The following is a 25,843-nucleotide window of genomic DNA, read 5'->3' as shown; positions in this document are numbered from 1 at the left end:
GTGGGACGATTTACCCATTCGGCACTAGACGGATCAAAAGTGGTTTGATTGTAATTTACTTCATCAAAGTTACCCACCTTGATCTAGTGATCCAAATAGTGTAACCTTATTGTAATAATTGCATGGTACTATTTTATTAAAGTCATCGTTATGAAAGTCATATTAGATTCATAATTATTTCAAATAATTGTTATCAGTTCCAAACGACCATAGCTTAGTCACACAACTACATAAGGTGGATCATTTATATAAGCCCTGGTCGCTTTAAGCGCTTCAAATTTCTAACACTGCTTCATTGTTAGCGCAATAATATTTCTCTGTGGAGACGATATTGTTGAAACTGAACCGTCAGACTAGAAGAAACTCTATTGGGTGCAATATCTGTGAGAATATTGTCCTATGTATATGCTTGTATATGATCGTAATATGACATAAACTAATTTTGGAAAATACTAATACATGAGCTGCGTTCATGCTCTTAACTACATATTGGATAATATTAATTTCAATTTTGTAGTTAAGTTACTACTAATATTTACTATTGAAAAACGTATGTACGTTTCTATTTGGAAAAATCAAAACCTATAATTGGGATTTTATAAATACTAGAATTAGAAATTATTAAACACGTAGTAGCCTAATTTTACGTTTTCGAGCAAGTCATCAGTATAAAGTTATGGACTAATTACGTCGAAACAGCACTCAAGCTGCTATTACAAAAATATCGGAATACTAATGATTTCCTCACCTTTTCAATGGCTCTCCCATTGTAGGCATTAACGGCTGCGCCGTTTTCATTCAGCGATTGTAACGAAACTGACATTGACCCCCTTCGGCTTATGTTTGGATTTTTCGTCTGAAACGATTGCCGTTTAAATATTTCTGTTGTATTTTTTAAAAAACTGTCCATTTTCTTTCTGAAGAAAGAAGATTTTCTTTCTAATGGAGATTTACCAATCGAATGTAGGTCTAATTCAGATTGTGAGAAGCCTCCACGTCTTGTCAACATTGTTTGGTCTAAGGATAGCTTACGATCACGGGCTTTGACTTGTGGACTTTCGAGGGGGGTTTGTACGACATTAGTATCTGATTCCTGTATATTATTTTGTTCGATACTTGAATCAATGCAAACATAATCACATAAATCACCAGCTATACTGCTAGACTTTCTCAACGAACAAGCCATCGAGTTGACATTGATATCCTCATTGGGCTTATCGGTATTCGTTGAACTATTTAATTGGTCGTCACTGTTTGCACAATCTTCATTCAGAGTTTCATCTGTATCAATAGTTTCGTTAGTTTCAATACTGCTGTGAAGGACGACATCTGGATTTGTCGCGCTTGGAACGGCCGAACTATCTGCTTCAACATTTTCCATTTCATCAAAGAGATCTTCGTTGTCATTGAAATCTTTATTTTGCATAACCTTACTACCCTTGGGAGCCTTTATCCGCATGCTGCTGTTCATTTTGACAGTTCTTAATATCTCCCTTATTTTAATGTTCTCTTTTAATGTTTTAACATCTGCGATGAAAGAAGGGGATTTCTCTTTATCCACATATTTTGTTGGTTTGTCTTTTTTAGATTTTTGCCTGAAGCGATCCATTTCAATAAGACGTTAACGCTACAGTTCAGCACAAATTATTTTGTAGTCACAAATCACGTTTTTCTTTCACGTCACTCGACTTCGTTAATTAACTTTATTCTGTTTTTAACATTACACATTGAAATATCGTTCGGCTATAACAATGACGACGTGACTTTGGAAATATATTGAGGAATTTAATATTCGTCAATACTAGTAAAAAAAATGGTAAGGCGCACAAGCACATCGCTATCGCACGAATCGATCCTTAGCACATCGATATCTTTATAGTTTTAGGTCGATGTCACAACTGAGCATATGGGCACGTCACACAAAATAAACAAGTTGCGGAACAGACACGGTCTTTCGCTTGATTAGTTATAGAATCGACGTTCCTTTCAGCGCACAACTATCGCATTATTATTATCACTTTACTTGAGATAATCTTCGATAGCGTTATCGAATATTATCTCTATAACAGTTATATATCTAAATTTACAAATGTTACATTAAATGTATAATTTAAAAACGTTATTATAACATAGTAAAATTGATATCAAGCACGACAGTTTCGTTTCACTTTTTAATGATTTGTCCTTCATATTTTAATTTCCTACTATATTGCTACTTTATCAGTATGGCGGCGGTAAATATGTATTGTCTAAATATTTGATTACTGCGGTTCTCCATTAGATAAGAAGTGTAGGTATTTAGTTGACGTGAAAACACAATAATATTTTTGGGTAATTAGAAAAACTAGTCATTAATCCTTTTTAAGCTCTTGAATGATTTAGCACTGCCTATTTATTATAATTATTTCTCTCTTATTATTATTTCTTATTTGCTTTAAATCTTTTAAATATTTTCTGTTTTCGAACAACGTTTTCGATACTAACTGGAGTCACCGTAGTTAAATTGTTTAAACTATAATAAAATTCGCTAATATTATTAACAATAATTATCTTCAACTCACTTTACTTATGGGCCTAGTACTCTTTCAAGACACGTCACCGAGCCCAAATTCGTTTTTGTTTGTTTCATATTTGTGTAATTTTTGTTCTATTTATTGTACCTACAAATACCCATTACAAAACTGTTAACAGAAGTATAAAAAATTCTTACAATTTGCAATATTATTTCGACAGCTTGGTTACAATGAAATTATTCAGGTATGTTCTTCGTGTAAAATATTTAACTTTTTGAGAATTAATCTCAACAAATTAAGAGTTGCTCAAAGGCGTTAAAACCGCTTGTCAATTGCCAATAGTAATTAGATCCTGTTGTACTGGACTCCTAAATTTATGCAAAAGCCAAGACGGGATCGGACCTTTGATACAAGTGATAACAATGACCTCAAAGTTTTCAGTTGAGGGTAACCGCGTCTTAGCATTTAATATGTACATATTGACATTATCTTCAATTGAATTTATCGATTCAGCCGTTGTTTTCGGGCGATGTTATGGCAATTTCAGCAAATCGACGGATTGAAGAGATTATCCACTCATTGCTGAATACGATTCACGTCATTGTTTGTACATCGTGAAAGTCGTTCGTAAACATGTCTTCAATATATATATATATTTGTTTCCCTTAAAAAATTGTTTCTGCCTACAGATTTTTTATATTGGTTAATGTCTGATGTTAAATGTTTAAGCAAGAAACGGTTCAGTTCAACGTGGACTAGGTCAAAATTGTTCCCATGAAAACAGCTTACCGCTAAATTGCTGATAGCTTGGTACTTGCGGATGAGAAGGCTACGAAAGATTACGAATACGAACTAATTATCAAGATGTGACGAGTGATTTTGTGTTCCTATAACAAAGAATTAAGCGTATAGAGCTACCTATAGAGCTGTCCCAGTTACGAAACATTGAAATAAAATTTAAGCGCCAGAAATCAGTTCGTGAAGCAAGACTGCTGGATAAATGAACCGTTTTTTATAACTAACTACTAAATATTTATAAGTGGGATGCTAGCCTTAATTATCTAATGAGTTCAGAATCTGTAAATTTATAATGCAAATGCAAATTACCAAATAAACAAAAGCCTTGTAAATTCAAAACCAGTTTTCATTTCATTAAACGTGAAGATAACTAGGTAGATTTTTATTTATTACTTAGATGGATGGAGAAGGTCACTAAACGCCTGGGTTTAAGAAGTTCCCGGAGCTCATAGATGTCGTCAACGTAAACGTTGCCGCCCACTTTGAGACATGAGTTCTAAGTCTCAGTTTTACAGTACAACGGCTGCCGCATTTAAATCAAATTAAACCAAAATCCGGTTTCCGTAGGTTTAACCCGCGATACCTTACCTAAGTGACCCCTGATGGTCCCAAAAGGGAGTTGAAAATATTATCGGTGGTAGAACCTTCTCCAACTGGCTTTCGACTACCCTCCAACTAGAGTCCGCCACCAAATTTTCTAGCTCTGTTTCGGCGTGCGGGTTCGAGAGCTCTGCTCCTTCCTATTCCTCTTCCTTGTCGGACGTGAATCTCGGTAATACTTGGAACAAACGGAGCAGACGGGTGTGCGACCCCGCGGTACGCGGTTTTCTGATGAGGGTACAAGGAGACCCATTGAAACGTCCACTTCCATCACCCACCGCTCATTAGGGGACCTAAACCCGGGTGTCAGTACTAAGCTACGCCCAAGAAGGGTGACCGATCGGCTCCTCAATTCTATTGCGATTACTTCTTTGTTTTTCAAGGAATACAGCGAATCATAAATATCCAGCTCCTTAGTACAAGACAGAATCGACAGCTGAACAGTTACAAGCAGCACGGTTTCTTCTCTCACAGTTACTCGGCCGGCGATCTTCTTGTATACCTCACGCATCGTTGGTCTGAAAACTTGGGTTTGGCCGTAAGCGTTGACATCGCGAAGGCTTTCGTCTGGTATGGAGCACTTATGTCCAAATTACCAGTTTACGGGATTCTCGAAGGATTTTGCAAGTGGATTGCTAGCTTTTTGGATGAGTGCAGCATCACAGGCGGCTGCCCCGAAGTCATGATCAACGATACCAATCAATGTTACACAAGTTTAATTTTTCTCCACGGTTTTCATCCTCTATATCAATGACATGCTATCTATTGATGATATGCATTACTAATGCAATCACAGCACTTGGGGTGCGCTATCTATAGGCCACCAGTCTCTCACAGACCGTGCTGCAGGAAAAACGATCGAAACTTGTCTCGGAAGTGGAGAACGCTCTGGTGAGAAGTGGTATTTCACGCCTAAGCAAAGACTTTTGCTTTACAAAGCATAAGTCCGACCTTGCATTGAGTACCACTCCCAACTCTCGGCCGAGTTCCCAAATACCAGCTACTTTCATTTAAGTCCATACAGAAGAGGGAAAGGATTTAGGTTCTCTCTGTGTTTTGTACCATGTACCATGAAGAGTGCTTTGAGGAATTGTTTGAGATGATCCCATCATCTCGTTTCTACCATCGTACCGCTGGCCCCGGAGCAGAGTTTATCCCACTACCGAGAATCCCCGTGTTCATCCAGTGAGTTTTAAGAAAATTCGTGTAGTAAAACATCGTGTAATAAAAATCAAACCCGCAAATTTTAATTTGCGTAATTACTGGTGGTAGAACATCTTGTGAGTCTGCACGGGTAGGTACCACCACTCTGCCTGTTTCTGCCGTGAAGCAGTAATTCGTTTCGGTTTGAAGGGCGGGGCAGCCGTCGTAACTATACTGAGACCTTAGAACTTATATCTCGAGGTGGGTGGCGCATTTACGTCGTCGATGTCTATGGGCTCCAGTAACCACTTAACACCAGGTGGGCTGTGAGTTCGTCCACCCATCTAAGCAATAAAAACTTTTTTTTCTACAGCGCACCATCCAGCTTTGTAACGAATATCCCACCCCTTCCTTCTTTAAATGAGGCTTGCTCTGCGGTAGACCGCGGCTCGGCTCTGAACCTGGCATTTTTCCCCATTAGGTGGGCCGTACGCTCATCTGCCGATAAATAAGGCCAATAATTCTTTTTAAACAGTACACGTTTTTAAAAAAGATTGGTAGTTTTTACGAAGAATAATTCGTTTAGTGTTGGAATCGGGCATTATTCGCATCGTTTGACACGAGTGCAGCGAGCGTCTCACCGTTTACGCCACGAGGACTTCAAAAAGCGTTTGAAGTTATTATTGAAACACTCTACAATATTACAGCTAAAAGATAATGTTGACTATAAAGTAACGGTAGCATTTTTATCTAGGGGTGTGTTAACTTGAAATGAGTTTTTTTATTTTTTGTTACATACATGGGTGAACGAGTTCACAGCCCACCTAGTGTTAAGTGGTTACTGGAGCCCATAGACATCCACAACGTAAATGTGCCACCCACCTTGTGATATTAGTTCTAAGGTCTCAGTATAGTTACAACGGCTGCCCCACCCTTCAAACCGAAACGCATTACTGCTTCACGGTAGAAATAGGCAGGGTGGTGGTACCAATCCGGGCTGACTCACAACAGGTCCTATCACCAGTATTATAAAAGTTCGTCGTGTGTTGGCTGGTTTCATTATGTGGTTTTATTCTCAAACCACTGTTTTGTTAAACGAATAAAATAAAAACACGCAAAGAAAATAAAACGATTTTATTCATTAAATCTCACATCTTGATGATTGTAAAAGAAAAATAAAGGAAAAATTTCATAATAAAAATAGCTGTCGCTTTACAGAAATGAAGACAACGCAATGGTACGGCCTTCGAGCGCATCGAGTGCACGTCCTGAATACCACGAGAACTAGCGAAACGTCTTCGAGACCACTTTAATTGATTTTGCCGGTGGCACGCGATTTATTCAACCGCCATCTGATTTACAAAAGGAAATATCCCTGAACCTGGTGTACGTTTTAAATTTAAACTTGATTTCGGAGTTCATTTATTTCTTCGTATCCGGAACGTCGAATTCACTGACTTGAGCGTCAACCAGCTGCTTGCTTCGTAGTTTAATTACTGCATGACCTGGCACGTTTGGATCTTCCATTTCGAATTCGATGAGTCCTGTACAAAAATAAAGGTTTATGTATGATTTAGACGATCGTATTATTAGATAGGAGAACATATTACGTAACAACGGTGTTTCGAGATTAACATTAAAATGAGAAATACAACATATCATAAAATTGTAAATCTTCAGTAAAAACAAATTCTCTGGGCTAAAATACTACGAAAATGTATTAAATGAGTATATTTGTTGTGGGTTAACATAAAAAAAAAACTCCAAACAGTCCTATCTTATTTCACGTTAATTGGTTAGATCGACCATATGGTGCATCTGTGGTTAGGTGGTTATCGGAATTGGGCAACTTGAGGGATTAAAATACTTCCTGCTACCAGTAAGGAGCACAATAACTTTAAAAAAACCAAGATTCTACGAGAATACAGAAGGAATGCGAGCGCCTCTTTTAAAACCAAGATCTAATTAAGTGTGCAATCTTAACATTATTACGTGGAGTATTGGTACAATAATGTGAGATGGATTCTATGAGCAGGGTCGATCACTTCATTAATTAATTAAAGTTAGCTCGTAAAGTGAGGTAAGTTCGATCATCAATATTCGATATTTAGACACATGTGTCACATAACTAACACTTAATTGTACACGCTTGTGATATTGCGATTTAAGCAACTTTAAATCGCATGAAATTCACGAGCCCTACTAATTGTGTTTTTGTATGTTTTTATTTTGAGAAAAGTACTGAAAGAAAGAAACTCTTGGCCTACGTGATCTTAAATGGTAAACGTCGTTGTATGTTCACTAACATTAAATAAGTGCCTCAATTTTAACTAATTTGAGTGAATTCAACAATAGTTGAAAATGGATTTCCAATTTAAAATACCGTCACCGTAGACAACACACTGGCGGTCGCCCTGCCTTCATAGTTGGGATCTAACAACAGAACTTGTTACAAAGGGAGCAGTTTGATCGTATCTCTTGCAACATCGCTTACGTTGCGTACAAATACGATTCCCTCGCATCCGTCATGACAGAAAGCATGAACGTAAAACAATTCAGAATAAAAACTGGCAAATTAGCTGTGACGGTAATTGTAAATCGGTTCAAGTCGTTCTTGCCTTAAGGATAAGACATCCGGTGTGTTTTTATCGAGCGATGCGACTCTTTGAATCTCTCAGACAGGCAGCAATTTTTCTAGTGAAATGAGTAGATAACAAATCTACAAGAATTTACTACTACGGTGAAGGAGTAACATCGTTAAATATCAAATCCGCAAAAATTTTAATTTGCGTAAAACTACTGGTGGTAGGGCGTCTATTGAGTCACATGGGTAGGTACCACCGCCCTTCCTATTCTGCCGTAAAGCAGTAATGAGTTTCGGTTCGATGGGCGGAGTAGCAGTTGGATTGTAAAACTGAGACTTAGTAATCACATATCTCAAAGTGGATGGCGATTTACCCACCGAGTTTTTCGTTGGATCATCTCAGTGGGTCGCGATTCCGATCCGGTGGTAGATTCTGCGAAACACTGCTCTTGCGGGGGCCAGTCTTACCACATTCTCTCAGGTGAGCTCACCTACCAGTCACAGCGTAGGTGGAATAATAGCCCATATATAGGCTAACAGCATATAGTTAGGAAAAAAAGGATGACGATATGTACGTTGTTGATGTCTATGGGCTCCGGTAACCACTTAGCACCAGGTGGTCTGTGAGTTCGTCCACTCGTCTAATCATTAAAAAAAAAGAACGACAATACATTTTACTTAATGGTAAATTAAAAAAAAAAATCATCAGAAAGACCAAATGATTAAAAATGAAACTGAATAAACCTTAAAAGATTAAAAAAAATGTGAAATCTCTAAACAGTGAACGCAATTTAACAGGATGGTTCAGAATTAATACACTTGTATCAAGTGAAACGGCCAGACCACAGCTAGAATGAATATCTCACTGTAGAATAATTAACAAACAAACGACTCGACAAGCTTAGCTTAAAACGTATAAAGTTTTCTTTTACGGTTTCGTCTCGGGTTTTTTTTACAGTTTCCGTGGCTAAATTCGTAAAACTAAATAAACAAATTCGTAAAACTATATGTAAAACCAACCTTGAACAAATAAAGAATCAAAAGGTTTATATTTATTATAGTAAATTGGTAGGACGTTTTGTGAGTCCGCGCGGGTAGGTACCACCCCACCACCCTGCCTATTTCTGCCGTGAAGCAGTAATGCGTTTCGGTTTGAAGGGTGGGGCAGCCGTAACTATACTGAGATCTTAGAACTTATATCTCAAGGTGGGTGGCGCATTTACGTTGTAGATGTCTATGGGCTCCAGTAACCACTTAACACCAGGTGGGCTGTAAGCTCGACCACCCATCTAAGCAATAAATAAAAAAAAGTAAATGGCATGGTATTTATGATCGTATTAGTCAGGAACTTCAATTTTCTGAAAGTCGAAAGCGTGAACATTAATCATAAAAACTGTTGGGATATCCATCTCGTTATTATTTTTGTTGAGCGAACAGTCAGCAGCTTAAATCGCCAGGCCGTAATTAATCTCGACGACCTCAATTATTTGAGAAAACCATAAATTATTCTACAAAGATGAGGTCCTAACCTCGGTTTCCGCACTTTATTGATTTTCGCTAAATAGTAGCCTGACTTGCTGAATTCCTGAATTCAGTAAAACTGACTGCACTTTCCTATTTCCAATTCAAAATGAATAGCCATTCCTAAATGTCACAGTGTGTAAACGCTGCTTGAAGTTTATATGACAGCTGTCATTGGAAAGTCGCGTTTGACGAAGGGAACTAACTGTAGTGACAGCGGCGAGGGCAGAGACAAATCATTGTATACATTAATACTTGCGTTAAATCCTTTTATATTAATTTATGGAAGTCATAAATTAACGAAAAGAAAGGGGGGAGATTGTTACGTAATGTTAAAGTTAATCACAAGCTCCCTGAACTGTCGATGTTGCAAAGTTTATTTTACTGCACTATCTGGTTAGATGCGCCTTATTGCCCATATAGTATTAAGGGTCGATTCGACCAAACAAGAGTAAATCTTATTCTTAGAATAACTCGTCAGTTAATCGAGAGTAAATCAATTTTACGTTTTACCAACTACAATTCTAAGAATAGTGGGCCTATTCGGGAATTGCTACTATACCGCCGTTTCGCACGGAATAACGGAGCTATTCCTAGAATAAAGTAATGGCGTCTGTCAGTCCAACATCTGATTTCTGTCATTTCATAAATATTTATTCTGTTTTAATTTCAAGTCAACGCAATGCACTAAATGATTATTAATAGTCTGAATGCAACGTTTAAACGAAAAAAGATAAAACCACACGACAAAACTTGACAATTCCCTCAAACAAACAAGAAATAAAAATAATACGTTTGACAGCTGGATATCTTACACAACAGCTACTTCTTCACACTAAAATACGGCAAAATCGAGTTGACGATTTGTATGCTCTTACACTATGCCGTTTAACAACAACATTTATTTGCCGGATTTTATTTTTGTTCACCATTCACTCTGCTATTCGCGTATTGTTATTCCTAGCGCAAGTATACGTGGAAAAACGACTATGAATTTACTCGAGATTAAAATCATGGAATAGGTTATTCCTCGTATAGTTACTCAAGTTTAAATTTAAGTTTGGTCGAATCCGCCCTAAATATACTGAATTCGTGACATAAGGTATCAAAATTACTCGTATACCATTCTATGCCGATGTTCTAGTCGGCAAACAGATTTTTTTCTTAAGAAATACACAGGGAAGGGCAACATAACGCGGGACGTGGGTCACAACGGGTCACAAACAGATCCAAGTTACTACACATAATAGAAGTGTATTATCGGCGTTAATAAGCGGCCATTTTGCACCAATCTTTAGTCTGGCAATGTCAGGCAACTATGTAGATTGCGCGCGTAATTTTTACAACAAAAAAATATTTTCATAATTATTAAATCTAATTTTGAGTGAATATGAAAACACATACAAAGGGATAAGTTTTTGGGCCAATTTCGTTTTTCGTTTGGACAAAATTACTATAACGGCCGGTTATTGTTTTGTTTATTGTATATATTCCAAACTGAATACATACCCTGAAGCATGATGGAGTTTTGTTATGGGTTTCATTTTTTATATTTATTTTGATTTGATTAACTATCTATCTCACCAAATTATATAATATGCCAAATGATAGTTTAATAAGTAAACTGAGTGTTCCAGTTAACTACTTTTAATTAATAAAAATATTATATTTAAATTGTTTATTTTCCTTAACATCACCGGTATTACACCTACTTAAGAAAAACAGCCCAAATGCTCAGATGTACTACATACATGATACATTAGTATAAGAGGTTTGGCCTATGAAGTTGTTGTTTTAGAATACTGGCCATATGAACATTATTTATACGTGGCTGACAATAAATTCTAGATTCAAATAAATTTTATTTGAAAAATATGGAAGCCAATTTTCAAATTCAGTCATTTGTTTATTGAGTAGTGTTTTGTTTTCACTATTTGTATCTTTTTCATAATTATGGACACGATAAAAATACGAGTAATTATGGAATGCAAGTTCCGTAGCGAGTTAATGGTGATAGTGAAAGCATAAGAAGATAGGAGTTGGCATCAAAACATATTGATCCATTTGCGTCAAATTGATTGCACTGACAGAGAGGCATCGATACCATTTATGCATAACTTGATGGATAAAAAAAATACGGGCATCAATTTATAAGGACTTAAATCATAACTATTGCGAGAAGAATAAATCAAAAGGACAGAAAACATGTCAAAGTGAAACGTGACCAATTCATTATTGGTATATGTCCGTTTGAGTGAAAAGAACGCATCAATTTAATGGACTGCCCAGACAACAGTTCACTTTTCGTTGTGTGAAAATTCATGTTGAAATCACGATACATACACGAGTGGATGCATTCAAACGCGGCATAGCGTATTAATTAAAAATTGTTTTTGCACGGTACGGACGCAACTTCATTGTTCGCCGCCAAAAAAGTTCAACACTTTATTTTTGCTTTACATTTCACGCTACGGTTTGCTCGACGGAATTCAAAGGCTTTTTTTAGTTCACCATAGCCGTCGAGAAAGCAATTTAACTAAAATATGAATTAATCTATATATGAATACGTGAAGCAAAAACTGTGTATCCCTTTTTACGGAAATTGCGCAGACGGAGGAGTATGAAATTTTCCACACTTATAGAGATTATTATAGAGAAGAAGTGCACAATGCTAATATTTTCTTAAAATAATGCATAAAAGATAGATTAAATTAATAAAGAAAACATTACACACATTACCATGTATTTGACACACACACACGCATGCATACTATTTGTTTATTGTCAAACTTTTCTTTGCAGTCTGTCAGTTATAGTCTGTCAAATTGAGAATAGATTAAATATTGTTTTTTCTTTATTCATATTTGTCTAAAATGTAGTTTTGACGAAATCTGTGATTAAAGAAGTTTAAAATAGTCCTTGACAATAGAATCATAATAGTGTACCAAATTATAATTTCCATTAGTTATAGTCGAATTTCGACTATCAAGGGACCACTAGTATGAGTAAAGGCTTCATGTTACACTCGAAACTATTTAACTTTCAACCAAATTGAAAATGTGGGTCCAAGAAGAGTAGGTACTGGCTCCAATTTGCAATTGTTCTCGTGTTAAGAATAATAGCGAAAATTTCAAATGAGGTTATTTGTTATGTCTGTTCAACAATTCAAAGACAATTGCATTGCAAACAACGACTATATTACTTCAATAAAGCGATGTCATCTGACATGCAGATTAAATAAAATAGTGGATCAAACAAAAAGAATAGCAAATCATATTACAATTAAATGTTTGGATGCATCACATGAAGCCGTCTATGAACCGAAAACGTCTATAATAATTCTTCAATGATAAAAAGAGCGAATCCAGTCGATTCGCAATACACACAATGTACATACAACTCACACAAAATCGATACACGCTGATAGTCTCAGGTTGCATTGGGCGCCTCAATTATTAAACGTAGTCAATATTGCGAATAAACGTAAAAGCGAGTTTGTTCGTTTATTACGATATTACGTCGTAGCTACTCCAGCGATTTCAATGAAATTTTGCATACACATTGTCATGGGTACAGAACGGTGTATATTTGGTACCTATCGTCCAGAAAAATAGTACTATTCTCGAGGGATATTTTTTTCTACACCGACCAATAAACCAGCTTCTGTGTATAGAAATACCAATAAAATATTCTTTTTTAGCTCAATTAGAAGAAATAAAGAACTTCGAGTCACGAGTTTACAATTTTAAACGAAGAGACCGAAACGAGAGAGAATATAAAAAATCAACAAAATATCATAAAATAGAGAGTTAAAAGATCATAAATATATAAAATGGTTTAACCAAGGATCCCGTTTTTCGTGAGAAATTTCTTTGCAGTCTTCTCTGACCATGAATTGTGTTGTAAGCAACACAAGATACCTTTCTTTTCACTATCACAAATTTTCGCAGTAATACTTACGTACATACATATTTACATCACTGTATTCGGCAGATTGGGTTACCGCAGTCTGCAGGCACCCACTCTGATATATGAGATCAATGTTTCAGTTGTATTCCCAAATGTCAGAGTGATAGTAATGATTCTCGCAAAACAACCTAGTACCCTTAAGATTTGAGAACGATAATCATAAACTAACATAATATATGTTTACGACCGTCCATGATGATATAAGAAAATTTGAATTGTCGATGCAAAATCGATTATTACCGTGAAGATATAATGGTTGAAAACGAACCATTCGTCAGCGCGTGGAACTGCATTCTTATTTTGAAATATGTAGGTTCATTGAAACGTGTCAGCTTGTTACGAAAATTGGCGTGAATTCTGTCACAATATCTATTCGAAGAAAACTCCTAGTTCTATCACATATATTATGATTTCTAAGCTGATCTGACGTTCCAATAAATCCTACGTATAGCGTTAAAGCAGAACATCACATGAGAAGTTAAGTAAGTTTTAGCTTGTTACTCACTTATATGTGTAGGTAGCTCGCGTACAAAAAAAGTTTGTAAGGTTGACCGGTTATACTTTGATTTATTTATTGCATAGACTATTTTTTTAGGTGTTAAATGCTCGCGCTCAGGCCAGAGCTCCGTTGATGGCTGATTTGCCCGCAGACAGGGTCACACCCCGGCCAGTATTTAGTCAGGTCTCTACAGATTTTGCTGGCCCGTTTCTCATTAAATCTAGTACTTTACGTAACGCCAAACTCATGAAGGCATACTTTTGCATCTTTGTTTGCTTATCTACCAAGGCGGTTCACTTGGAACTCGTTTCGTCACTCAGCACTGAAGCGTTTCTTGCTGCAATGCAACGGTTTGTATCGCGTCGCGGTACTCCTACTCTTGTCCGTTCTGACTGTGGCACAAATTATGTAGGAGCTAAGAATCATCTCATTGAGGTACAAGATTTTCTCGCGCAAAATAATGACACAATCACGCATAGGCTCGCTAATCAGCACATAACTTGGCTGCTCCAACCGCCCACGGGACCCTGGTTCGGGGGCCTTCATGAAATTGCGGTCAAGAGCACTAAGAAGTTACTTTATCATGTTATAGGTGAACAGCACCTCACGTTTGAAGAATTTTCCACACTTTTAACTCGAGTCGAGGCAGTACTTAATTCCAGACCTCTCTGTCCACTTTCGTCAGATCCCTCCGATTTTGAGCCACTAACAGCTGGCCACTTTCTTATTGGCCGTCCACTCACCGCTCTTCCTGAGCCATCTTTTGATGATAGGCCATTATCAGCTCTTAAGCGTTTTCAGCTCATCCAAGCTCTCTCTCAGCGTTTTTGGACTCTGTGGACCAAATCCTACCTCCATACCCTCCAAACCCGCTCCAAATGGCTTTCCACATCCTCACCTCCTCAAGTTGGAGAGCTCGTCCTCATCAAAGAGGACAATTAGCCCCCGCTGCAATGGAAACTTGGAAGGATTATCCGCACGTTACCCGGCAAAGATGGAGTGATCAGAGTCGTGGATTTGGACACGAAGCATGGAAGTCTGCGGAGACCTGTGTTCAAGTTAGCCAGGTTGCCGCTGGATTCAGCACATGAAGAAGTTCAGCCCCGGCCGCCCCAGGATGTTCGCGCGACAGCGCGACGTTTGTAAATGTTCGGCTCAACTCGGGTGCCGTCGCCCGTACGCACCCCGCACCTCTCATAACAGTGCGGTACATGACGGCATGCGGAGATACGCTCGTTCGATATTGAGTAAATTGTGCGCGCGCGCCTTTCGTTATATACTGAGTAAAAGGTTGAGTGTGAACCGGTGAAAAGGTGTATGTGCCACCCATCGCAGAGGAACACCACTACGACCGTGATAGTGCCAGCATCAGCCTCCAAGTAAGTCCCGTTTTCCTACCTACCCTTTCGTGTCCGCTCATTCTCCGCAGAGTTCATATGCTCCCTTTCAGCTCATCAGCTCACGTTTAAGGTGACGCTCACCTGCGTCACCAGTTACCGAACCCCATAGTTATCAATAAAAACAAAAAGAAAAAAAAAAGAATGTCGCCAACCCATCTTGAAACATGACGTGTATAGATTTCCTTTGTATAGACTATAATTTGTCTTCCTACCCTTCCAACCGAAACTCTCGAAGTAGGAATGGGTAGGATGTGTAGTGTGACATACTTGTGCTGGCTCGCGAGAAACCTATCATCTATAATTAGCCAAATTATATTTTTTGGAGCCTTTTCTTTAATTACACAATTTCATCGCAGCGCACGAGTACACGGTGCGTCTTATCATTTAGGATACGATGACTTAATATATGTAGAGATCGGACGTCAGGTATAAGAGTGAGAGGGGAGTCGTTTAGTGCGGTAGGGCCCTAAAACTTCTTGGGTCCGTGGTCTGCTCCCAACATCTGCAGATCATCAAGTCCCACATACACCGCGCGCCCCTTTAGCGCGGCGACCTCGTAGGAGGTTTGGCCCCGGCCCAAAAAGAAGAAAAGAAACGGAACATCAAGTGCAGCTGCCTGAAGTGATACAAAGTGACTATTATCGGTCAAGACAGTCCGTTATAATGTTGAAATTTTGACATTTTAAAACTAACTCTACAAAGCTTATATAGAACTCGTGTACCCACAGCGTAACAATACGTAGCGCCCCTAAATTTATTTTGTCGTTTATTTATTTTACCGGTCGTAGAGAAATTGCAGAAGGTTTTGCTGATTTTTTTTTACACAATTCTAATGGTACGTTTATTTCAAAAATGAAAAAAATATATATAACACCGACCTCCTTCGGCGACCTGTTCATCCCTGTAGTTCTCCTTCATAGACCGCGCGAGGATATTGTGATAGAACAGGTTCGCATCGGCCCGAATTTCAGGAGTTACCTCCATCTTTGAAACCGCTTGGATTAGCACGCCCAGTTTCTGCTTCGCGTTCAAGATTAATTTGTCAACTGTCAAAGAAAAATTTGATGAAGGGATAAACATGAATGATTGGAATGTATTAGTGATCCATGGTAAATATAGCGCTTAGAATTGAGTAGCTTGATTTAAAAGATGTTTCTCGGTCGACATCAGCAAAATGTTAGTACCAGTATAGCAATTGTTGCATCTTTAAAATGCTCACATTTCTAACTTTGAGATTTTATTATTATTCCTTTATGTTGAAATGGTTTTTCGTAAGCAAATTTTATTTATTTACGATTTTGAAATAAATGACTTTAAATTTTTGAAGCTTACAAGAATTATTTCCCATTAAATTTATTTTTTTATCAAGTTATTCAAAAGTTAGACATCAAATATCAGAGACAATTATTATTTCATTGAACGGAACAATTAAAAAAAAATACGTGTGGCACTCGGGAACTGCCGCGGTAAAGCTATTGCATAGCATTTTTTATCAACTTATGCAATTATAATTAGTTAATAATAATTTAATGTTAAAACAATTATAAGACCAAGCTATATTTATAAATATTAACAAAAGCAAAACATTTACTGTCCCCTTCACACTCATAAGCTAGACGCGCGAGAGAGAGATGGGCAGACTTTTCATGATGCGCATGCAGTGCGACGTCACGCCGCGCGCTTATTCACAAACACTACACAAGTGCAACGTGTGAATGTGTTGAGCCCGAGCTACATGGTAGTCGGAGTGTGATGTTAGGTTTTTTTCGTTACGGAATTTCTTGATTCGGTCCCCGCGATAAAAGCTATGCAATAGCTTAAAAACAGTATTGATCTATATTTTACAAATAATATTGTTCAAACATAGTCGCATTTTCGATTGTTGGATATTTGGATTTTATAATTATCCCATAATTTGTATTGTACGGCCTTAATATGATTTTTTTCATTCAAAACCCAGAACGTTTTGTGTATAGCTCTTGAGTCACCGCAAGGAGACTCGAACGGATTGTTTGGGGAATTACATTCAACAAAAGACTGAATAAGGATTTGCTTTACGAAGGGTAATTCAAAACCATTTGGGGACATTTTCATTTTGTCTCCGATTTCGTGAGAGCTAGTCATGGCTTACCCACTTAGTCTTCTGAACGTCAAGGTAAACCCAGTTATGGAATCGAGTCTACCAGTTTTATTTCTTGTTTAACTGATATACAATTGTCATTCAAAAAAAAAATGCCCAACCACTTTGGTAAAGTTGTAAAGGCTTCTGGGCCAACAGTGATCCCCCTTCCAAAAAATTATAATTTACCGAAATGTTTTTAAACAATTAAGTTAGTGCAAAATCTCACGGCCCTCCAAATGTTAGCGATTATCCCAGCCACCCCTAAACACGAAATCTAAGACGCAAATGAAACTAATTTCAGACACACTCTTTGTTCCATAAAAATTCCGGCATAACTTCGCATTTATAAAGTAAGCGCTTATCACTGAATTCAATTCAATTACTCTTTTAATATCGATTTTGAATCGGTTATAAAACTTAGTTTACATTTCCAACCTATAAGTATGTATGTCTACAACTATATTACGTGTATTACGTGTATGTTGGGTATAGAAATAGGCAGTTCAATAGTGTTTCTCCTCTATTTTTCAAACGGTTTTCCATTTCCTTTGTTTAGTTTCTATTATTGAAAAAGTTCTAAGTACTATTTTCCAAGAACGCTATTTAAAAAGCAAAACTTCACATCCTTATTTTAAATAATTAGAATTGCATTTGAATGCTTCTGTAGAATCTACGGCGGTTAACGAATTTTAAACGTACCAATATTGCAAAAAAGACAGCGGCTTGGCTCTGCCCCTGGCATTGCTGAAGTCCATGGGCGACGGTAACCACTCACCATCAGATGGGCCGTATGCTCGTCTGCCTACAAGGGCAATAAAAAAAAAAGACATACCGTGTTTTTTTAAAGATGAAACTAAATAGTGGCAATTAAAAATTACTTCCTTCGACGCCAGAAATATTTTACCCATCAAACAAGTCGGGCTCAAATTATGCTCCACCGCGAATAAAATTATTTTACATTTCTTTTTACAAGCTGTCGATCAAGAACGCAATCTCGTCGGCTTATTAAAACATAATTTAATATTTCAGATATCCGACGACCAGTGTAGTCGGCGGGAAACATCTCAGATGAAAATTAATTTGTGCACTCAGTTAGGCGTCAGAGCTGCTTATTGCTTTGCGCGTAGAAAATTTGTCTTCTGTATTTGTTCTTACGGAAAAATTCACAGCAGTGAAGATTACGGTAATAAATAGTACTATATAGTGCAATTATTACAACACTAGAATTATCATTGTTATTATTGTTAGTTTTTTTGTGTTTATTTTTTTTATTAACAATACCAATACTAATTATTATTGCCATAAATATTGTTATAAGTGAAAATCGTCGTGTTTTCATTATACGAAATATGTATTACTCCAATGAGCATTAGTTTATTTAATTTATATGAGTACGGTTTTAATTTAATTCTTAAGCTTTGTGACTAGTTATCGATTAACATATTGCATTTGACCCCATACCTATATTACACAAAGTAATGACTACAGCAATCCGATACACTTTGCCGCACCAATCCATTTAATATCACAAGTACATTTAAATAGATTGGTCCGAAAATGGGAAACCACAATGAATATTCATACGAGAACAGATTCCAAAATCAAATGTAAATGTATTGTCTTTTTTGTTTTTTTGTACAGTTAAACTGTGTAACTAAGTATTAGTACTTAGTATTGCATTTAATCGATAAACCTCTTCTTGGTTTATTCAGATCTTCTTTTTCTTCATCGTTCTCTCATTGCTGAGGATCGCGACCACATGTGGCTTTCCTCCATAGTGTTCGGTCATGGGTGGCATGAACCGCGTGGCATAGACTGCCACTAATCGCTTTCTTAATCAGATCTGACCATCTGGTTGGTGTCCTCCCACGGCGCACCTGGCTTCTATGCGACCCAAAATTATGAGCTTCTCTAATTCATGTCTCGAAGACCGGATGAAGTGTCCAAAGAAGCTTATAACACGTTTTTGGCACATGGTAGACAGACTTTTTTGGGTATTTAGCTCTATTAAAATGTTATTTAGATACCGGAGCACATAGACATAACTGTTTTGTCTCAGTTTTGTCGCAACAATGGGTACATTTAAACGATCGACGCTAAATGTTATAGCGACTCGTAGTTAATGGCTAGTGGAAAATACCCGGGACTGGAAACCGCTCATCGACTCGGACCGAAGTGTCGATTAACAAGATACAAAGGTGGTGATACTCTTATGACATATACTGTGGCTTAGCAGTAGAAAAGCTACTGATATTACTGATATTACTGATTCATTAGCGAGGGTAATCTAGACCTTGTCGTCATTACAGGCTAGGCTATTTCAGTCGTGAAGTATTAAGATTAGAACCTTCGGTGTGAGAGAGCCGTATTTCATGTTCCGTTGGATGTTTATGGCGTCCACGCTAGCTTTGAGCCCATTATTTACGTTCATAAAACAAAAACAAGCGTGTTTCGTGCTGATGCGAATAAAATTTTACACGAACTATTTAATTTGGATTGGTTTCATTTTTGTATTGGACTCTACATGCATTTGCCCGCGCCTTTGAGCTTAGATAATTATTATGTTTGAGTAATTCGTGTATAGTGAGTTTATGACTGAGAATATCTATACGTAACGCGAGCTGAGGGCAAAAAGTAATGAACGTTAAATTGACTGACCAAATCATCTCAGACCGGTCGTGTTTCTAAAGATTGATGAAAATTCACCATCTTTTAATTATCTATAAAAAGTATTTATCAGCGATTCCATAACTCGTGAACATTTAAGAAAATACTAATATTAAAAAGGTCATACGCAATTACATGTACTTACAATCGGCCTCGAGTTCTGGAACTGGTTGAACCATTTCCTCCAATGCATACTGGATCGCTTGAGGTACATCCGTAGGAGGCTTCTGAACATTAGCCGCACCTATGTAAATAAAAGAATTTTTAATAATATTCGTAGTCAATGTTTCAATCACGTTCACAACACAAATAAATCAGAGAGAAGCAAACAAAAGTACCGTTAAATAAAACTTTGAAAAAGAGCGGAGAAATGTGATCATTGTGATAAATTTCACAAGTGCAGATTTCTAAGAAGCACACGTGATACGAACTCGATCCATAAATTTTGATTATTTTCCTAACCCAAGAAACGTGATTTGTGTAAAGGATTGAAAACAACTGGTGAGCGCGCGATTTCACTCGCCATAAATTATGAAGATTAAAATTAATCGAATGTAATCAGTTTTCTTTGTTGAGTATTTTCTAAATTTTCTATAAGCCAAGGTTACATATATTACCGGTCACCCTGATTAGAATTTGTGGATAAGGTAATAAAATTTTAGAAAGATTTACTATTCGAAAATCCTGAATAGCGTATCGAGGTGTTTCGATTTTCTTTCAGATCATACTCGAAAAGTGTTTTTTTAGATTTACAACTCTATATCCATGACATAGTTTTATCTGCAGCTAACCCGACTGTACGTCATTGCCTATGATCATTGATAATGAGTTCAATTTGTCAATTAGAATCCCGTCACCATTGGCTCAGTCCGTCCAGAGACTACACCGAACCAAACATATAAACAAAATAAAAATGCGAATTTTTGAGTTTAAAAAGTCTTAATATCGATTTTTTTTTTCTTTTCTACCTATGCTGATAGCCTTGAGAGGCTATTTCAGCTTCACCCTAACACGTAGGTGAGCTCACGGGGCTCAAACCAGAAGTGTTGCTGACACTGGCCCTAGCGAAGCAGTGCTTCGCAGAATCTACCACCGGACCGGAAACGCGATCACTGAAAAGGTCCGGCGAGAAACTCAGTGGGCTGTGTGTATGGGTTAATTCACTCGTCGAGCCCTTCGTCGCAAGCGATGGATTCGACGAGGACGGTGACCGATGCTTGCAGTAGGTACCTAAAAGCACCGTTAATGGATCGGGAGAATCCGTAATGACGTGCTTAGGGCGACATCGACTGTTACCATTCGGTCTACAGGATCGGGTTTGACTAATTTTTTGATATGTTGGAGACGGTCATTAGTTTGGTAGCTAAATGAAATGCAGCATGATTCCCGAGAGATGGCAGCACGATTACGGTATCATCGAAACTCGGCTAACTTCGTGCTACGACAGAGCCTAGCCGATGGAGGCGCGTAGACGCCATCACAATTACCAACCAGCCTTCTTGAAGAGTGGTGCCTCCGTCCTAAGAATTGTCATTCGTTTTCGTTTGCTAACGTCAAGAGAAGATTTCTAAATTGTTCTAAGACAACAAACGTGATTGGTGTACTCAATATTTCTCTTAGCTCGATCACCCTATTCGCCCCTATGATATCTGACGATGGTGTTAATATTTGTGGCTTCTCCGACATATATCTATATATATAATATACATATATATATACAAATAATATCTACTTTATAAGGTATTGTTGAAAATAAGACAAAGTTCGAACATTTTTTATGCACGTGGATTCAATTGTGTACTTTGAAACATACTTTTAAGGTTGCCTCTTCAGAATTTGTTGAATTCCGAATCCACTGATTTAATTTGAGTAACTCTTTGAATTTCCTGGCACGACTTGAATTTCTTCAACGACTTCGAGTTCACGAGGAGGGCTGTCACCCATATTTCACAATAAAGTATTACATTTTATTTCGCATTAAAGTCCTTAGCACTTTATGGGAACAGTAAAAAAAAATAAAAAGTAAAAGTACGTAAAAAATTAATACTGTTTCCAATTATAAATATTTTTATTTAAATTTACCACCGTGACAAATGAACAAAACCACACTACAGAAGTTAACGATTTCCAAAATTATTTAAGTATTTTTGATATGATGTCAATAATCAACATTTCATATAAGTGACTTGAAAAAGAGCATGATTTCTCATTTATTTTGCGTGGGCAGGTGAACGCGTTCAAAACACATCTGGTTTGAAGTGGTTAGAAGCCCGAAGCCCATTGGGCATCGCGACGCGAATTGCGGTACTAGCCTTAAGACTCAAGATCTATGTCTCTATTGTATGTAATTACTATAATTTTTGCGTGTTTGATTTTCATTATACGATGCTACTCCTTCATCGTGGAAGTCATTCGTGAACATGAGCTAAGTATTTCATTAGAAAAATTAGTACCTGCGTGCAAAACTTGAACTGTCGCATAGTCGCATCTCTCAATACCAGTACACCGGGCGCCCCAACATTGGGCCGCGGCTACTTACAGGCCAATATCTCGTATAGTTGTTGAAAAGTTCGAGCGCGCGTGGCCTTTATTTGTAGTTGTAATCGTAAATATACATTTTCGTTAATGTGTGTACCCAACGGAGCGGTCAGTAGCTACATATAGCCTACATTGACGCGTATACAGATTGGTCACTCACACAACTAAGGGCGGCGCGCAGTCGTATTTTGCAGCAACTATATTTAGTTTAAGGCATGATAGCTCACACGATGTATTTAAAAACACTGTTATCTGGTCCGAGACATAAGCGATCTCTAAACCAGTTCGTATTCGGTTTGCGAATATTTGTTTAAAAACCAAACTTATAAACTACGATTCCAATATAAACCGAGTGGCTTAACGAAATTCGGTTTAACAAAAAATCATTCGTAGTATTCATCATTTCAAAAGGTAACGTCAATTCGAGAGTTTTATTGACGAAAAACAATTGGTTAATGCAGACCAAAAAGCTTACAGTATCGACGCCCATCTCATTACATAAAGTGACTTCACATAAATTTCACAATATCAAATAGTTTTATACTTCTTTTTTTATGATTGAAGGATTACTGGTGGCCCGGAAACCTTTCCAGTTGCAAACGTTCAGCCAGGAGGGGTGGAATTGTACTTTGTCGATAGCATAGAAGAGCATTTTAAATTTTACTAGTGGTAGGACCTCTTATGAGTCCGCGCGGGTAGGTAACACCACCCTGCCTATTTCTGCCGTGAAGCAGTAATGCGTTTCGGTTTGAAGGGTGGGGCAGCCGTTGTAACTATACTGAGACCCTTAGAACTTATATCTCAAGGTGGGTGGCGCATTTACGTTGTAGATGTCTATGGGCTCCAGTAACCACTTAACATCAGGTGGGCTGTGACCTCGTCCACCCATCTAAGAAAAAAAAAAAAAACGGACTCCCACCAATTTTACAACGGATATTTATGTTGAACGGTGAGCTCTAAATTGATTTTTAATAACATTAGTGATTAGGGTATTAAGTTAGGAAGATTCCAACCAGCTGTGAGCACAACACGCTCCACCATAAATCTAGATTAGGGGGAGAGCGAGGTAAACCAATACGATAAGGCTTCGACAAGCCACAGCTAGAATAGGAACTTGATGAGGCCGTAGTGGCACATCTTAAAAGAAAACGCGATCTGCATTTTTTCCATAAAAATATACTTCCTCTTTTTATCCCTGAAAAATGACACTAAAGATATTGTTTGCCAAATAATCTGTCTCCGGGTATTATACCCTAACGATCATACTAATAGGTTAATTGATAAATAATTGTTTAATATAGTTGAATATGCAATTTCGAAAAGGGCACGTCGCATATTTTGTCAAATACGTTTTTTCATATACATGTAGTTTTGAGGCTTACCTACACCCATTTTATAACAATTCGAGTAATTTTCAATTGCTAATTAACACTAAAATATATCTCAAAAGTTAATATTTTTTTACACTGCATTAGAAAATAATCAGTTTTTATCATTTCCTGTAAATTTTACATTTTCGGAGATGTGCCCTTTTTGAAATTGCATCTTTAATTTAGAACTACTGTTACGATTTAGTCTCGCGTTTTTTTTAATGTCATTTTTATTATCATTGTCAAATGTCGACGAATAATACCTTAGTCGTTAGTGATCTTGAAAATTGTAGAGTATTCGAAAGTATGCGAAAGTCAGAAATAATATATAGACAATAAAAAACACGAGATGAAACCGTAAATGTACTTTTAATTGGATAATTATTTATTAATTAGTGAATATATAGAATGCAAATTTTTGTATTTTTAAAAGATTCATAATTATGAAACTTTAAACATTTAAACACAACTCCATTTTTTACTTTTGTCAAGGAAATTTTATGAATTTATGAAAATAAAAGTAAAACAAACAAAACCAGACGCATTTGGGTGGGAAGCCACTCGGCCAGGTGGAGCGATGTTTTGCGAAGGGTGGCGGATAAGAAATACACGAGGAGAGCTGAAAACTGGGCTCCGTGGCGTTAATTAAGAGAGATCTATGTCCAGCAGTGGATAAATATGGGCTAAAGATGATGATGAAAAAGTCCAGCCAAATATTGTAAAACATTTCTGGAATTTTTTTTTGCTTCGAATACTAAAGCTTTCAACTCTTTTACGTAATAATTTAATTTCATGAAATAGTTCTCTTCCGTGCTATATTCATGGACGTTAGTTTAAGGTAAAATATAATTCTAGAAATTTATAAAACCGCTTTACTTTCTGGGTACTTTGGGGAGTTTACGACGAAAGGAAAGATCTTCCACCGAGCGGGTGATATTTGCTCGGTAGACCGACGGTCCGAATGTTGTTGTTCGGAACTTGTATATATGCGCTTTATCTTGAAAATGTCGTAAGCGAGATTCAGGCATCTGTCAATTATCTTGCGTTGTATGATGGCTACCCGCCACATCACTCCCCTCCGAGACTGGACGTCGTGTCATTTTTAGTTAGCGTTGTCCGTGCTGAGATTAGCTTGCAAGGGCCAGTGCTGCTCGAAGCCTGCGGTGAGTCGAGGCTGAGCTTGAACGCTGCGTGCGTGTCGCCAGTGCTGCTCGAAGTTTGCAGTGAGTCGAAACTGAGCTGAATGCTGCGTGATTGTCGCCAGTGCTGCTCGAAGTTTGCGGTGAGTCGAAACTGAGCTTGAATGCTGCGTGCGTGTCGCCAGTGCTGCTCGAAGTCTGCGGTGAGTCGAGACTGAGCTTGAATGTTGCGTGCGTGTCGTGCGTAGTCCATGTGATGCAGAGCTGCCACGCCGGAGATGTGTGACCCCAAGCGTTGATGATCCGGTCGTGGGCTGCGATGAACTGTAGCGGCGTGATGAGGCAGTGAAGTTGCGTGCCGTAGGACCAGGAAGCGCGGTGAGTCGGCTGCGATGGTCCTGTTGAGGCTGCGATGCTGGCTTGCTGTGGGACGACTGTCAATTACGTGCTTTTATCTGCGAGAATGCGGGTATTGTGGTAGCCGAAGTTCTTGATGCGCTGATGATGAATCAGAAGGTTGCGTGTTCACATCACGTCGCAGGTCACCAATTTGGGAGTCTTAACGACGAAAGGAAAGATCTTCCACCGAGCGGGTGATATTTGCTCGGTAGACCGACGGTCCGAATGTTGTTGTTCGAAACTTGTATATATGCGCTTTATCTTGAAAATGTCGTAAGCGAGATTCAGGCATCTGTCAATTATCTTGCGTTGTATGATGGCTACCCGCCACAGTACTATACTGTACTGTATTTTTTTTCAATTAAATAGCCGAAAAAACATATCTTCTTGTAACAAAAATTAAATGGCTTATTGCTTGTTCTTGAAAGTAATAATAACTTATTTTCTTGTATACGCAAGACAGTAATTGACAAAGTTTTCCACTAATTAGTACATGACCGAACCGATGAGTGCATACGGTCGGATCCACGAATCGACCCTTAACTTTTAAGGGGTTCAAGAAACTGTTCTACTGTTAAATC

At 37.8% G+C, this 25,843-nt stretch overlaps 2 protein-coding genes and 1 long non-coding RNA gene across 5 annotated transcripts in view; 1 reads left to right on the top strand and 2 right to left on the bottom strand.

The window, feature by feature from the left end:
• The window catches only part of LOC101739761 (pleckstrin homology domain-containing family G member 5), a 79,017-nt gene extending 76,919 nt beyond the window's left edge, over window positions 1-2,098 (bottom strand). For 2 of the 3 annotated variants that reach the window (XM_038012196.2, XM_038012189.2), the window contains exon 1: window positions 749-2,098. In XM_038012196.2, coding sequence (XP_037868124.1) covers window positions 749-1,609 — 861 coding nt within the window. In that variant the 5' untranslated portion in view covers window positions 1,610-2,098. The remainder of the gene's footprint in view (window positions 1-748) is intronic. The other variant, XM_038012186.2, reaches the window with a different exon arrangement.
• Window positions 2,099-6,173: 4,075 nt separating this feature from the next.
• The window catches only part of LOC101737634 (uncharacterized), an 84,502-nt gene continuing 64,832 nt past the window's right edge, over window positions 6,174-25,843 (bottom strand). Inside the window, exons 9-11 of the mRNA XM_038013920.2 lie at window positions 19,962-20,060; window positions 15,906-16,073; window positions 6,174-6,598 (exon numbers count right to left, since the gene is read on the bottom strand). Coding sequence (XP_037869848.1) covers window positions 6,477-6,598; window positions 15,906-16,073; window positions 19,962-20,060 — 389 coding nt within the window. The 3' untranslated portion in view covers window positions 6,174-6,476. The remainder of the gene's footprint in view (window positions 6,599-15,905; window positions 16,074-19,961; window positions 20,061-25,843) is intronic.
• On the top strand, window positions 11,379-13,004 carry LOC134199282 (uncharacterized). The gene is made up of 2 exons (XR_009973716.1): window positions 11,379-11,559; window positions 12,860-13,004. It is a non-coding gene; the product is annotated as an uncharacterized LOC134199282 (long non-coding RNA).

The sequence above is a fragment of the Bombyx mori genome, chromosome 1, assembly GCF_030269925.1.
Source record: "Bombyx mori chromosome 1, ASM3026992v2".
In the NCBI taxonomy this organism is placed as follows: domain Eukaryota; kingdom Metazoa; phylum Arthropoda; class Insecta; order Lepidoptera; family Bombycidae; genus Bombyx; species Bombyx mori.
The sequence above is the reverse complement of the archived record's forward strand: the minus strand, read 5'-3'. Positions and strand labels throughout refer to the sequence as shown.